This window comes from Saimiri boliviensis, chromosome 4 (genome assembly GCF_048565385.1).
Source record: "Saimiri boliviensis isolate mSaiBol1 chromosome 4, mSaiBol1.pri, whole genome shotgun sequence".
NCBI lineage: Eukaryota > Metazoa > Chordata > Mammalia > Primates > Cebidae > Saimiri > Saimiri boliviensis.
In genome coordinates, this window is record NC_133452.1 from 3,455,640 (window position 1) to 3,470,371 (window position 14,732).

The 14,732-nt window shown below is 55.3% G+C and overlaps 1 protein-coding gene across 2 annotated transcripts in view; it reads left to right on the plus strand.

Annotated features, from left to right (window-relative positions):
- UNC93A (unc-93 homolog A) overlaps positions 1-14,732 on the plus strand; it is a 37,527-nt gene that overhangs the window by 15,344 nt on the left and 7,451 nt on the right. For both annotated transcript variants that reach the window (XM_074397152.1, XM_074397151.1), the window contains 6 exons: positions 455-592; positions 3,465-3,646; positions 4,293-4,522; positions 6,189-6,314; positions 12,060-12,274; positions 13,721-13,856. In XM_074397152.1, the coding sequence (XP_074253253.1) occupies positions 506-592; positions 3,465-3,646; positions 4,293-4,522; positions 6,189-6,314; positions 12,060-12,274; positions 13,721-13,856 (976 nt within the window). In that variant the 5' untranslated portion in view covers positions 455-505. The remainder of the gene's footprint in view (positions 1-454; positions 593-3,464; positions 3,647-4,292; positions 4,523-6,188; positions 6,315-12,059; positions 12,275-13,720; positions 13,857-14,732) is intronic.

A 14,732-nucleotide genomic window follows, 5' to 3' on the forward strand; every position in this document is an offset into this window, starting at 1 on the left:
TCAGAAGTTGAACTATGCATCTTGAAGTTAACATGTATGCTTTGTTCCTTAAGACTGAAGTCCACATTCTGCAGTGGTGACAACTTCTGACAGTGTCTCTTACTGTGGAAGATACCATTCCATACACATACAAAAAGCAAAATGTATCACTTTACCACCTGGACCATGTCTATTAGAATTTAGTAAGAAAAAAGTATAATGACCTACAAGATAAGTACAATGACGTGGAAGCTGGTCAGAGTCATGATCTTCCACTCTGTAGAAAATGGATTTTGTGGATCCCAGAGAAGGTGAATGAGTAACATGCTCGCGTGTGCTTCACGGGGTCAGTGATACCCAAGTTCAGTAACTGGTGGCAAGCTTAATGACTAACACACCTCCAGCTCAGATCAAAGAGAGAATGGGACTTACCGGTACTGACTGTTTTTCCTGTACCTCAACTGGTTCCTTGTAGGGAGCTACAAATGTCTGTGTCCACTGATGATTGAAGTTTTCATCCAGCACAATGGAGAGAAGTCTGCGGAATGTCCTTGTGGTTTCCTTTGGGTTCCTGCTTCTCTTTACAGCCTATGGAGGTCTGCAGAGCCTGCAGGTACGTGTTTCCGGTCACCCTGTTACCTGAGCTTCTGAACCCTTTTAGCCTCCAAGAATCCCCGTGGTCACAGAGGATAATGAATTGGAATTTTAAAAAATCTAATTCCTCTAGTGTTTCTTTTTCACTCCACACCAAATCCGCTGAAACACCCAGTGGTTCCCAGATGAGTCCTACAGTGTGCAGTTCCCACTCACGTCAGAATAGGATTCTACAGCAGCCAGGCGGGCCTGGCTCTTGGACAAGGACAGGAGGCGTCCTGGGATCATGATTTGTTGGGACAGTCTTTGCCTTTGCGTGGTCAAAAGGAGACACAGGAAAAGCGACTGTGAATTGTATGGTTCCATGCCCTTAGCTTTGCGTTTAGGGGCAGTCATGTGAATGTAACCAGTTTCCCTAGACCTTAGAGACTCCAAGCCCACTCTCTGCAGAACTGTGAACTTGGGCACAATGGTCTGTCTACACTGTAACTCCTTACAGCCTGCTTTCCTCCATAGGTCCGTCAGCCCACGAAAAAGCCTAAGGGCATTCTCTGAAAGGCTGCAGCATTCTTCACATGCACCAGGAAATAGATCTGACACATTTTCTCAAGCTAGTTACCTTCCAAGTCTGATCTTTACCTGGATTCTAGTCTGAATTCCAGGGAATTCCAAGGGCTGGTCAGGAGGGCTATGGTCACTTCCCTGGGTGATTCATTCCCACAGTGCTGTACCCTGTGGACTGGGATAGTCACATAATGAAACATTTCAGAGCTTCTGAGGATGAATGAGTGTGGTCTCACATGGTTTGTCAAGAAGAGGAATTAGGCACCTACTGTGTGCGTCGTATGGAACCAGAAGAGCACACCCAGGAGCTCAGATCCAGGGTTTATTATACAAACACTTGGGACCCCTGGAATTCAGGCCCAAATTCTCAAGTCATGTTTTCCTTTGCTGAACTCCTATGTGGTCCCATTTCCGATCAGGCTTACGGAGGATAAAATGGCAGCCAACGGTGACTCCCCAAGTCAAGTGGAAGGGAACACGGTCTCCTTTCTTGCCGCGATGGTTCATGATTTTGGAGTCCTTGCTTCCTTCGCCCAGAGCTTTGTGTTGTTGTCGCAGAATGTTCTTGTGTGTGAAACGCCTGTTGTGTTGTTGGGTGGAACTGAGCCCACGTTGAATGTGGTAGGTGCGTGCTTTCTGGAAGGAGGGCGTCACAAGGATGGGGACTGGTCAGTAGCACTTTCTCTTTAGAAAGCTCTCCTGCTGCAGAAGGAGACCCTGCTGTCCTACGGGCACCACAGCCCCTGGGCTCAGATTCCCAGGAAGCAGTTCCGGTGGATGTGCTGTGGCTCAGCCGCTGTCTGGAATTGGCCTGTGGACTTGGGAGCCAGAGGAAGAGGGCAGGAGAGTCCTGGGAGTGCCCAGGGGTCCCTCCTCTCAGGCTGTGACAGCAGGACCCAAGGCTGCTGGCAAATGTGGCAGAAAACCCTTTGCCTCGGTGACCCCAGCTTGCGGGTGCCTGGTGGGGAGTCACACATGCTGCTCTCTGGACGAGCGCCACGGCTGCCAGCAGCTGCCCGGGGAGGAGACGCGCCCCACGCCCCACCGGCACTTCCCACTCCTCCGGGGCTGTGGGCAGTGGGGCTGCTGTTGTGTAACGTGAGTCCTTTTACCTCAAAAGCCTGGTGATGCAGGAGAGCCAGGCCTCCCTCTCTGCAGCGTCCCCAGGCTGGGGAACAGTCGCCCCGAGTCCTCTTCCCCCTGGGTCCCAGCCCCACCCAGCCTACTGTCCGCAGCTGACCCTGAGCATGGGGACGGGCTTTAACCCTCTAACGGGACAGCTGTCTCTGCTCGTCAAGACCAGCGTGAGCTACACAGACTGTGCAGCTAGAAGTGACTGGAAAATGGCTGTGTCCCACCACGCAGAGGAGCCCTCCTCTGTCCGTGAACCCAAAGGCTTCCACGTGGTTCACTTGGCTCTCAGGCCCCAACAAGGCACATGCATCCCCAGGGCCCTCCTCAGAGCTCAGCAGCCCCAGTGAGAAGACAGGGCCTCATTCCAGGGAGTTCCCGTGAGTCCTGGTCTTGGTCTGCACTAGGTCCCCTCATCCAAGGACCGAGGACACTCACTTGTGGCACCTCCTCTGCAGCCGCCACCTCCTCTCAGCCTTCCTGGCTGCTGTTCTGCAAGTTCTCACTCAGCTCTCAACCTGAGATCACCGCATCTCCCCACCCTGCCCAGGAGCTGAGGTCTGGGTGGGGCGCCCAGCACTCCCGGTGTTGGGGACACCCTCGTGCAGCCGGTGCCTGGCCTGTGTCTCCACCAGCAGCCGTGGCTGGCGGGTTCCAGGACACAAGGGCCATGTCCCTGGTCCATCCTGGAACCTCAGGCAGTGATGGGCACTCAGAGGTGGGAGATGGCTATTTGACAAAGAAAGAAGTCAATCATGAGTACTCACTTGCCTCACATGCTTGGGGTCTTCCCATGGGCTGAGGACCCCTTCCAGTCCCCAGGAGGGCGCAGACTCCTCCAGACCAGTTCTGGCGGCGTCTCCAGCCCCGTCTGCCACACTGACTTGGTCTCAGTCAACAGGTGCAGACGTCCAGAGAGGCATGAGCGCCTCTCACAGCCACTCAGCCCAACACAAGCCCTCACAGGGGCACCCACACTTCCCTGCCTGATGTTTGGACGCCCTGACGGCTTTACTCCGAATTCACATGCACCGTCCTTCCTCCAGCTGCAGAGGCGGCTTCCAGGGCTGCAGGCCTGTGGCTGGCGGATCCTGGAGCTGCGGCAGCCTCCAGCCTAGGGGATGCTGAGGACGTGATGGGGCCTCATCCCGCTGTGCCCATCCCGTGCTCTGACAGGGCTGGCTTTGTTCCCACAGAGCAGTCTGTACAGCGAGGAGGGCCTGGGCGTGACGGCGCTCAGCACCCTCTATGGAGGCATGCTCCTGTCCTCCATGTTCCTCCCACCGCTCCTCATCCAGAGGCTGGGCTGCAAGGGGACCATCCTCCTCTCCATGTGTGGCTACGTGGCCTTCTCCGTGGGCAACTTCTTCGCCAGCTGGTACGCAGCCCCCAGCCCCAGCCCCACCCCGGCTTCTCCCCACACTAGGATCACTCACTGGGCACACAGCTTGCATTTGCGCCTGATTACTGTCCATGGCAGGCGTTTTAAAGTGAACCCTGCTGCCCCTCCCCTGCCTCGTTTTGGTGACAGACGGTGCTGGGCTTCCTTCCTCTTTTCCTACCAAGGCTCCTCTGTACCCCCCACCTCTTCCGTCTCCTCCTCCTGATCCCCACGCTGGCGGCTCCCTGGGATCCATCCTGGTCCTCAGCTTTCCTGGCTGGGCGAGGGTTCTAGTAACACAGGGCACTCTAACTCCAATGCAGTCTCTTGGGCACCTAGGCAGATGCCACCCATGGACCAAAACCTGCCCCTTGCCCACCATGAGGTGGGTACAGCCAGGCCAGGCAGCAGGGTTGGGAGCCCAGCCTGCTCCCTGGTGAGAAGGACCACAGAGGCCGAGCTCTGAGGTTTAAGCTGCACGCCCAGGCCTGGGAACAAGCCACGGAGCAGCGCCTCAAGAGGCCCTGGCTGGGACCCTGGACATGTCGATGGTGACGGCTGCACTAAAGACCTCAGGGACACAGGTGCCACAGGCTTGCGTCTCCGGTCACAGGCGGTGCCGTGGGTCTGCTTCCACCCACAGGTACACTTTGATCCCCACCTCCATCCTGCTGGGGCTCGGGGCCGCCCCGCTGTGGTCCGCGCAGTGCACGTACCTGACGGTCATGGGAAACACACACGCAGAGAAGGTCGGGAAGCGTGGCAAGGACGTGGTGAACCAGTATTTCGGCATCTTCTTCCTCATATTCCAGTCGTCCGGTGTGTGGGGCAACTTGATCTCCTCGCTGGTGTTTGGCCAGACTCCCAGCCAAGGTAAAAGGCAAAGGGGCGAGCCATTGTCTGCAAGTGGAGCGGGGGTTTCAGCGGTGGCAGCTGGGGGAGAGGGCTCCTGATTTCACTTGCGCACCTGCCTTGATTCTGTAACCTGAGCAGTTGAGTCAGGCCCCCCAGGTGGGGTTCTCGACCTGCCTGTGCTTCAGAGTCTCCTGTTGCCTGCTCTTTTCTGGACAGTCAGGCGGGACTGGAGAATACCTGTTTCTTCCACAGATGCCTCTGCAGGGACAGGGGAGCCCTTGGGAGAGGGCGCCATGGGGAAACTAAGGGCCACGCCAGCGCAACTGGGGTTCATGGAGTCACAGCTGCACAACTAGCCTTTTGAGACTGAGCACGGGGTGGCCTGGTTACTTTTCCTTCTGGTGTGACCCACTGAGCTGCCTGTCACCTGTGTCATGGCAGGCCCTCATCCCACGACGGATGTGGACGTGGGATGAGCTAAAGCCCTGGCTCCTCTGTCTCTACCCGACCTTGCCCTGTATAACATGGACGTCTCATTCATGCCCACGCCCTTAGTGCCCATGTTGAGGCTTTAAGCCCAGGGCAGAGGACATACACCTCTTTCCTGCTTATAGGAAACCTTTCCCAATGAGGCAAAAACCAATCCAGCATTCCTGACAATTACCATGACTATTTCTATCACTTCATCAGCATTCTCCACCTTGCTGCCCCATTAAAAAACAAGTCTGTGGCCGAAATCCCTCTCCCTTCTTCTCATGCACTGTCATGCTTGCTGAGCACATTTGAAGAAGGCAGGCTGTGAAGTGGATGCAAAGCGATTTTTACTCATTATTGCTGTCACTGTCAGCGACAGTGATCCAGAAACTGGGGTTAAAGCTCAGTCTGCATAGCAGGGCCTGCGTGAAGTGACTAAGAGGCTTTTCTTCGGAAGACGTATCTGCGGGTGAGTTAATTCGCCAGGCGAGCACGGGAGGCAGAATCTGGGGCTGGAGGGATTTGGAGAGCGTCACTCCTTTCTCCACCTTCTTGTGCCTTCTCTCCTCAGCTGCACATCTCACTGCCTAGAAGATTTTCTGAAGCTGTCTGTTACATACTTTATGTTATTAAAACAATAAAAGCACTGAGTATTCTTTCTCCTACGACTTCTTTCTCCTCTCTCCAGAGATTCTGTCAGGACTTCTGACTGAGAGTCATTGTTGATTCAAATTTTATTCTTTTAAGAGATCATGGAACTAACATGAGTTTTCAAAAACAGAAAACTTGTGAAATCACCTGCCCAAAGTCACGGAGTCGGGTACAGACAAAGCTGAAAGCGCATCCCGCACTCCTGGCACCTGATCTCATGTCCTTTTTTCTCTTTGACTAAATTTAAAAACTTGAAAAATTTTAATTATGTCCCAAAGGAAATATAACAAGTAACCCTCACTTTTCCATGTTTATTCTTCCCTGAATCTCTGCAGAACTCTAATATGATTTCCCACTTCCCAAAGTGTCTTAAATCTAGTCGGGGACATGCGCCTAGGGGTGCATGCACTTTGACACACTGGGTCTCTCCACGTGACCTGTAGTGATGTCTCCCGCCAAGCGCCCACCATCCTTTCCACCGTCACTTTCATTCCTCAGGAACCTATGTCTTACCACATTCGGGGTCATCTCGTGTCTCCTGTTTGCTCTGACTTCACAGAGACCATCCCAGAAGAGCAGCTCACGTCCTGTGGGGCCAGTGACTGCGTGATGGCCACGGCGACCACCAACAGCACCCAGAGGCCCTCCCAGCAGCTGGTCTACACCCTGCTGGGCATCTACACTGGTACGTGCTCCACCAGCCCCGGCAGGGTCCCGAGCAAAGCAGAGCCACGCGTCCTCCCAGCTGACAAAGACCATCTCCCCATGTAGGAGTCATCTCTCTTCTTCTGAAACATCCTTGCAGAATGTGCTAGGCTGGGTCACATGCAGGCGTTCTTCTCGTGAATCAAATGCAGTCTAGCAGTGCTGTCTAACAGAGGCTCCTGTGGTGAGGAGATCGTGGCACATCTCCAGAGCCCAAGGCAGTAGCCACTCACCTCTGGGCCTGTTGACGTCCTAACTGATCAAAGTTTCCCTTCCTGAGTCTCCCAGCTGCACTGCAAGTGCTCAGCAGTATGGGGGGCTGGCAGCTCCCACAGCAGGCAGCTCGGTGGCCGGCCGGGACCCTGGGGGTTGAGTATTTGTGTTTCAGCTGTGTCGACGGAACCCTGAGCTTCATCATCTCTATGACCCACCATTTTTCTCTGGGAAACGTACTGAGTGCCTTCCGTGGAAAGGCCAGTGGGGCACGTCCTCCCGAGTTCTGGTTCCACTTCAGCTGGAGACATCGCCAGGTCCTGACGAAATGTCTGCCCAAAGGAAGTTAATTGTCCTGATGAAGCTTATTCTTAGGAGTTCATTTTAATAGAGAATGTTATGCTAATAGTTTCATATGTGACTTTAGTGTTATTTCAAAAGTGTATTGCAACTTTGAAGGGAATAGAGTCAGAGAGTTTTTAAAACCATTTTGAAAGGAATTTATGCTCTTTTTGGCTGGGCACAGGCTGTGACCTGTTATCCCAGCACTTTGGGAGACTGAGGCAGGAAGATCAGGAGTTCAGGAGTTCTGGAGTTGATGTCAGGAGTTCGAGACCAGGCTGGCCAACATGGGGAAAACCCATCTCCACTAAAAATACAAAAACAAGCTGGGTGTGGTGCTGGGGGCCTGTGATCCCAGCTACACAGGAGGCTGAGGCCAGAGAATGGCTTGAACCCAGGAAGCAGAGGTTGCTGTGAGCTGAGATCGTGCTCCTACAGTCTAGCCTGGCCAACAGAGCAAGACTCTGTCTCAATGTACATATGTATTCTTTGTCATTCTTGGATTTGGGGATTCATAAAGGCCTTGGAATGGGTCCTTCTTGAAGATGAAAGGCCTGGCAGCTGTGAGCTCTGGGGGCACCGAGTCCCGCGCTCTGCTGGGGTCAGAGGTGAGGAGGGTTTGTGCTCACTGCAGAGCGTTTCCTCATGCTGAGGCCATGCGCTGCCCCTACCGTCAGGTCCCCACAGCCACTTGGACATCAGAGGCTCCGAGTGAGCACTTGTAACGCGGTCGCTGGCAGTCGACAACGGGTACTGAGCACGTGTATGTGCCATCCTGGGCCCCCTTGGTCCAGACACTCAGATGACCAGAAGCTGGCCTTAGTGAGCTGAGAGCTTAGCGAAGGAGGCAGACGCACTCCCAGCTCACCGAGACCCTGTCCGACGGTGTTCTGAGCTCGGTTCCTAGCTGAACGGCAGCATCTCCCTGGAGCACTGGGTTGAGGGAAAGCCTCCAGGGTGGGTGGTCCCTAAGCCGAGTCTGGACAATGAGTGAGATTTGACCAGGCAGGGAGGTGATGGCAGAGGGCCCTGGGGGCAGAGGTGCAGAGAAGTCCAGGATGAGCTGTGGGGCTGGGGCAAGGTGGAGGGGCAGAGACGGGGCACAGGACGAGCTGTGGTCCTCAACGTTGTGCCAACGGGTCTGGACGGACACAGACTTGCCTCCTAGGCAGACCCTGTGCCATGCTGACTTGGAGGTGCAGAAGGACAGCGGGCAGAGGCCCACTGAGGACGGAGTGCAGAGTCCAGAGGAGGGAGCAGGAATGGGAGGCAGAGCCGGAGGGGCTGGGAGAGGCCAGCAGGGCTCCGGTGGGTTGGACATGGTGTGGGGAAGAGTGAGACAGCCCTGAGGTTGACAGGAAGATGAGGTCAGGCGGGGAACACCTGGCTTGGGGACCCAGCGGGAACTTTGTGTAGTGTCCAGTGGGCAGTCTGATGCCGTGCAGGGCTCAGGCCAGAGGCAGATGCAAGTGTGGACGCGGAGGCATCTTCCGAGGGGGTGACTGGAATCGTGGCAGGGATGAGGATCTCAGGAAGAAAAGGCAGAGGGAATCGTTGGGGAGAAAGGAGTACGGCCGGGCCCCTGGTTCAGCAACGCTGAGGGCCAGGCAGAGACCCGGAGCCTTGGCAGGAGACAGAAAGCCAGACGAGGGTCTGGGGAAACAGCATGGCTGCAGAATCAGCTGGGGCGTGTTTTGAGAGTGTTGAGTGAGGCAGGGCTCCCAGGAGGCTCAGGGAGGAGGCTGGACCAGTTGTCAGCCAGTGAGAGGCTGCGGACACCCATCAAGAGAGCAACCTGTGGGGGTCCTGGCATGCAAAGCCCAGATTGGGGGTTGTAGAAGTAAGAGGAACGTGGGGACAGGGAGTAGGGAGAAGCCACGGTTCGCTCTGGCCTGCCAGCCTCTGCTGACCTGGAATCCCTCTCACGTTTTCCCAGTGGGCCCCGATGTCCCATCCACGTGGTCCCGGGACCAGCCAGGCCTGTGCTTCCTCCGCACTTCCCCTCATCGCCTCCTCTACACAGCGGGGAGGCTGGGGGACTCGAGGGCACTGAGCTGAGTCAAGAGCCTCAGGCCTCCTTCCAGCTCCACCAGGTCCAGTGCAGTCACCAGCAAGGATGTCTCCTGTCTTTAAAGAACAGAAGTTTGGAGTAGGGCTGGCAGCCTTCCTCTGTGAAGGGCTGGCCGCAAATATTTCTCCACCTAAAGACCTTTCTGAGGATCACAGGGTCCTTGTTGCAACTGCTGGACGTTGTCTTTGTAGTGGGAAAAGCCACAGGCAACACGTAAGCACGTGAGCGTGCCCACATGCCAATAAAACTTTATTTTCAAAAGCCGGCGGTGAACAGGCTTTGGCCCGCAGACCACAGTTTGTCCGCCCCTGCTCCAGAGGAAGAGCACAGACATCTCCGTGGCTTCCAGGCCCTTCATTGCCCAGTGTCCTCCACAGGTGGCTGCTGTCTGCTGGGCCTCCCCTGCAGGGACACCCTCAGAGTGCTCCCTGGCCACAGACACAGCCATGTAGGCCTCACAGAGTTCTCGGTTCAAGGAATCCCTCAGGCTAAGGGGGTCCAGGTGTAGAAGTGACCTGCAGCAGAGATCACACGCATGTGAATGGAGAAGCTGTCTTACCATTGTGATCATCGCAACCTGCAGGATCCCACAGGCCTCCTTTTCCATAAAGCCAGGCCACGTCACCATAAAGGAAAACACAGGAAGGAGAAAAATGGACCTAGAAGAGCAAGAATAGCCTCTCCCTGGGTAACCTTCCCAGCTTCCTGAGCGTTGCACTCATAGTCAGGTTTCTTGCAAAAGAGCCGTTCTCTTTAGAGCTTAGGACACAGTTGTTCAGCATCCCCCAGTGCAGGCCCCTCCAAGGGCTCTGAGTCACACGTCATCTGGACGCATAATTCTGAACAAAGCCGTGTGGCTTCTGCGTCCGGGACCTGCCTCTCCCCTCCCAGGAGGCTTCTGGGGGAGATGGCAGGTTGTGTCCTGTCCTGTTGGGCTGCCTGACACTGAAGTCCTGGTCCAAAGGATGAGATGGTGGAGAAGGAGCTTCCCTCAGGGAGTGGGGGAAAATGTGCCTTTTCCACACGGCCTACACACGGTCAGCTCGAGGGCTCAGCTTGGAAGGGAGCCCCGACACTTGTAAATACCCTACGACGTCCCGTGCAGGCGTGACAACCTGCCAGACCGTGCAGGGGCCAGGACAACGCCGAGGGAAGTGAAGGGTGACTGAGAAAGGAGCAGGGCCACGGGACTCCTGCTTTCATACGGAATTTCACAAACTTCAAGAGAATGTTGAATTGTCGTGACACGGGAAGGGGGATATGTTTAGCCAAAATGGAAAGTAGCCAGATAACAGAAAGTGAAGCCTAGAAATAAATCTGTGCATTTCTGGGTGGACCAGCATTACCAGTGGTGCCTTCTGAGACGGGTGCTAGGATTCTGCTGTGTCTTCGCACAGTGTGGAAGACAGCTGGCTTTGCAAAACCTCCCAGTTTCAGGAACGCTCAGCTGCTAGGCCGTCCTGCGGCAGCAAGCCCAGTGCGTGGCACGTGAGGAGGCTGGCACGAGGGAGGCAGAGAGAGCACTAGATGAGGCTGCTCAGGCACAGGAAGATAAGACAAATCCCGTCTTTAGAGGAGCAGGGCTCTAAGCTCTCGGAGGCAGGAATGAGCCGCTCTGAAAGGTTCTGGCCCGGAGCGAAGGGAGGAATCGCCGCCCCTCTTGAGCGACCTGTGGTGCCGCAGACACTGTATCGTCACCACTGCCAGGTGGGAGAGCAGCAGTGGAGACGTGACCACATCACCGAGGGCACTCACAAGGGTCAAGGGACCAAAGGGCTTCTATGTTCAGGGAGAAACGCCCAAATCTCAGTTCTCCATGGACAGAAATTAAGTTATCAAATAATCAAGTGGTGGACACAAGTGATGGACATTTACTCATCACATTTGGGAATTATGAGGAAGTACAGGATGTTTCTTCATAGGTGACATGAATAGCTACAATATTTTTGCATAGATAACCCATTTATATAGTTCACAATGCAAATCCGGGAGTCCCCCTTGTCCCCACTTCGTTGAGTGTGGCTCCAGTGACCTGAGGCCAGCACAGTCTGAGAACCTTAAGTGGAAAATTCCAGAAATAATAATTCATAAGGTTTAAGTTGCGTTGTTCTGAGTGGTGTGATGGAATCCCTCACGGTCCTGCCTGTCCCGCCAAGCCGTGACCCTCCCCTCTGTCTGGCGTGTCCACACCAAATGTGCTCCCGTGCCACAGTCTCTCGTAGCCACCTCTGTTGTCCGAGTGACAATACGAGCTATGTGTAGCGTCTGACACCACCCATTGTTTCAGGCCTCCGCTGGGGAGTTGGAATGAACCCCTTTAGCGGGAACCACTGCAGTGTAATGGGGCATGTGCGGGGGTCTCCTTCTCACTGCTGTCCCCAGACCCGGAAAGCCCATGTCTATTTCCTAGTCATATTTAACGCACTTGTAAACAAACACATCTTCATGTCCTTCCTACTAAATTCAAGTGGTAGCACACTCGACACCAAGTTCTGCATCTGGGCTGGTTTTTCTCTTTTTACCATTTATGGTGGGGATTTTCCCATCCTTGCATAAAGAACTTCTTTTTTATTTTCTCCATATGCATAACATTTCTTTGCAGTTGGGATACCCCTTATTATCTTTAACCAGCTCCTACTGGAGGAGTTTTACACAAAATTATTTATTTGAAATAAACAAAAGTATAGCAAAGAACCCTTGTCAGAATCATTATCCTAAAAAAAAAAAATCAATAAAAAGCTGGCTGCTGTTATAAATTGCTGAGAGGATTAGAACGAGGAACACTCTCAATGGTTAAGTACGCTAAGGAGGTCTGCGTTCTCTCCCTAATTTTTTGTATGTTATGCCGGTGAAGACAATACTGACCTATTGTGGCAGGTTTCATGTGACAGCTGGTGAGTCATGAGTTAATCATAGAATCAGCACAGGCAATGCAACTAGACCCCTGAGATCCTGAAGCGTGCCACATCTAATGTCACCTGAAATCGGGATCTGAATAGCCCACCCTCTGGAGAGGAGGATGAGCCACTGAAGTAAATCCGTCCAGGCACCCTCCTCGGGGCCTTCCTGAACGCTGAAGCCTTTGCTCTTTCCTCTCAGGGAGTGGTGTCCTGGCTGTGCTGATGATAGCTGCATTCCTCGAACCCATACGAGATGTTCAACGACAAAGTGGAGGAGAGAAGAAATCACCCCCTTTCTGGTCCACGTTACTGTCGACCTTCAAGCTCTACCGGGATAAACGACTGTGCCTGTTAATCCTGCTGCCGCTGTACAGTGGACTGCAGCAAGGCTTCCTCTCCGGCGAATACACAAGGGTAGGAACGAAAGCCAGGGCTGGTGGCCGAGGCCAGGAGGGGCATCACTGCCCCGCCTGTGTCTGAACCAGCAGGACCACAGAGTGTCTCAGGCCACCTCGGGGCTGGGGCTGGAGGGAACGGGATCCTGCACTCCCAGTCCTGCCACAGCTGAGTTCATGATTCCAGGGCTCAACTTCCAAGTCACTTCCAGCTCCCCAGAGTTCCACTTCTTGTCTCCAGGGAACTTCTAGCCCGATCCGTGGCTTCCTGGGGAAAGAGCCAGAGCAAGTGACTGGGAAGCTGCTGCTGACTCTCCAGGCAGACGCTCCCTCGGGTTAACCTTGCCTGGGCCTCACCCTGCACGGTTACTTTAGAGTTTCTGGATAGAAAGGCATTCAGTCCATGAGTACCACTGAGATTCCTTCTCCCTCTAGTTGTCAATCATGCCTTACAATCTAAAAGTCCATGTGGCTCCCCAGGCTGCTTCTCCGTCCACTCCTGCCCCTTCCCCCACAAGGTGAGAGAGGCGGTGCCCACCTCGGGTCCATAAAGAAAGAAGCCTCTCTTGGGGACTGTTGAGAGCTGGGGGCCAGAGCCGGACCAGCAGGGGCCTGTGTCTGCGGCCCCGCCCTCTGAGGCTCTTCTTCTGGAGGAACCTTCCCTGCTGTCCCCACCCCTGACCCTCCCAGGCAAGACTGCCAGCTTAGCAAGTAAAACGCACCTGCAGGTGGAAGGTGAATTTCAGATAAACCGCAGCTGTTTCTCAGAGGAGTGTGCCCTTGCAACAGTCCCGGGCACCTGCTTCTATCTGGCACTGCTACTTCTAGGACGGTCTTGACGGAGACTCTTAGGGGCTTAGAAGAGCAAACACAAGAGAGAAAGGCCCACTGGGCGTTTTGGGGACAGCCCCTCCTGCTCCTCCGCTGGGCTTGTCCTTGTCAGCCCTCATGTGGCTGTGGCCGCAGTCCGCTCATCTCGGCCCCTGTCCTGCGTGCCAGCCCTGGAGCCCCCGTGATGGGGGCGGGGCGGCGTGGGCAAGGGAGGGCAACTGCAGCCAGCGGCTGGGCTGCTCTGAGGCCCGGGGAGGTGGCAGGGCAGCGTCTTCACTTTCCTCTTTCCCTCAGCTCTCTTCAGCCCTAATAGGCAGTGACTGGCCCCGGCAAGGGTAGGGCTTATCGGCTTCCATGTGAAATCATGCACATTTCACAGCAAATGGCGGAGACTGTATGGGGAGGAATTTCGTCCAGAGCCGCCCAAGCTCCGCATTTTGGTTCTTCCCCAGAGAGGGTTTTCTTACAAAGCCGAGCTTTTCTCCTGCACGGGAGCCACGGGGCGAGAGGAAGGCGTGTGCCACCCTGGCCCGCGGCCCTCTCAGAGTGGACGTTCCAGGCACCCGACTGCAGCCTCCGCTTGAGCTCGGGAGGCCTGGGAGCGTCCCTGACGAGGCTCTGCTCCCCTCCCCAGTCCTATGTCACCTGCGCCCTGGGCATCCGCTTCGTGGGCTACGTGATGATCTGCTTCTCGGCCGCCGACGCGCTGTGCTCCGTGCTGTACGGGAAGGTCTCGCAGTACACCGGCAGGGCCGCGCTCTACGTGCTGGGTAGGTGGCAGCGTGGGTCCATCCCGGCCGTCCTCACGGTTCCAAGTAGCCAAAGCCTGCAGCTCGCAGACAGGGCAGGGCCGGAAAGCTGCCCCTGAAACTGCTTTGAAATTAGTAATGTCCTGCAGAGATGCATGCGTTCATTCAGGCCTTCCTTCGTCCCCTCAACAAGCATGAATCGGATCTCCCCCGGAGCTGACTCTGGGCAGGCACTGGGCCCGGCACGAGGCCACAGAGCAAGTGCCTGTTCCGAGTGGGCACTCGGTGTGGTGAGCAGACCAGGGTGGGGTGGGGCAGGGTCTCTGCAGGTGCAATGGAGGGACAGGAAGCCAGTGGTGAGGCCGTGGGGGTCACGGAAGGCCACGCTGGGGTTGGGGGGCTCTGTTCGGCATCTGTTCACACAGCAGATAAAGACAAAACTTCTAAGCCTGCAGATTCCTCCCTAAACACACAGCACCTTCCATTTTTCCTGGGAAGGGCAGGAAAGAGAAGGGTTAGAGATCATGTGAGCAATGAGAAATGTGGGCACTAAGACAAACAGCGCCTGGCACGTCAATGCCTCAGGCAGGGCTGGGCGTGGGGTGCAGCCAGAGGAACGGTAGGCACTGAGAGTCCCCCAGGGCCATGGAGCCCAGAGTCTCTGCCTGGGGTTTCCTATCCATCTTCACAGTCGCCCTGTGAAGCAGACAGTATCTCCTTACAGACAGGAAATCCTGGAGCGGAGAAGTGGAGGGACTTGCCCCAGGTGGCGCAGCTTTGGGTACGCGGTGCGGACCTGCCTTTCCGCCTCCCGAGACCCTGCTCTTCCCACTCCTCTGTGGCGTCTCCAGCATCAATGGGCAGCCTCGTTACTGTATCCTAGAGACGCCACAGTCT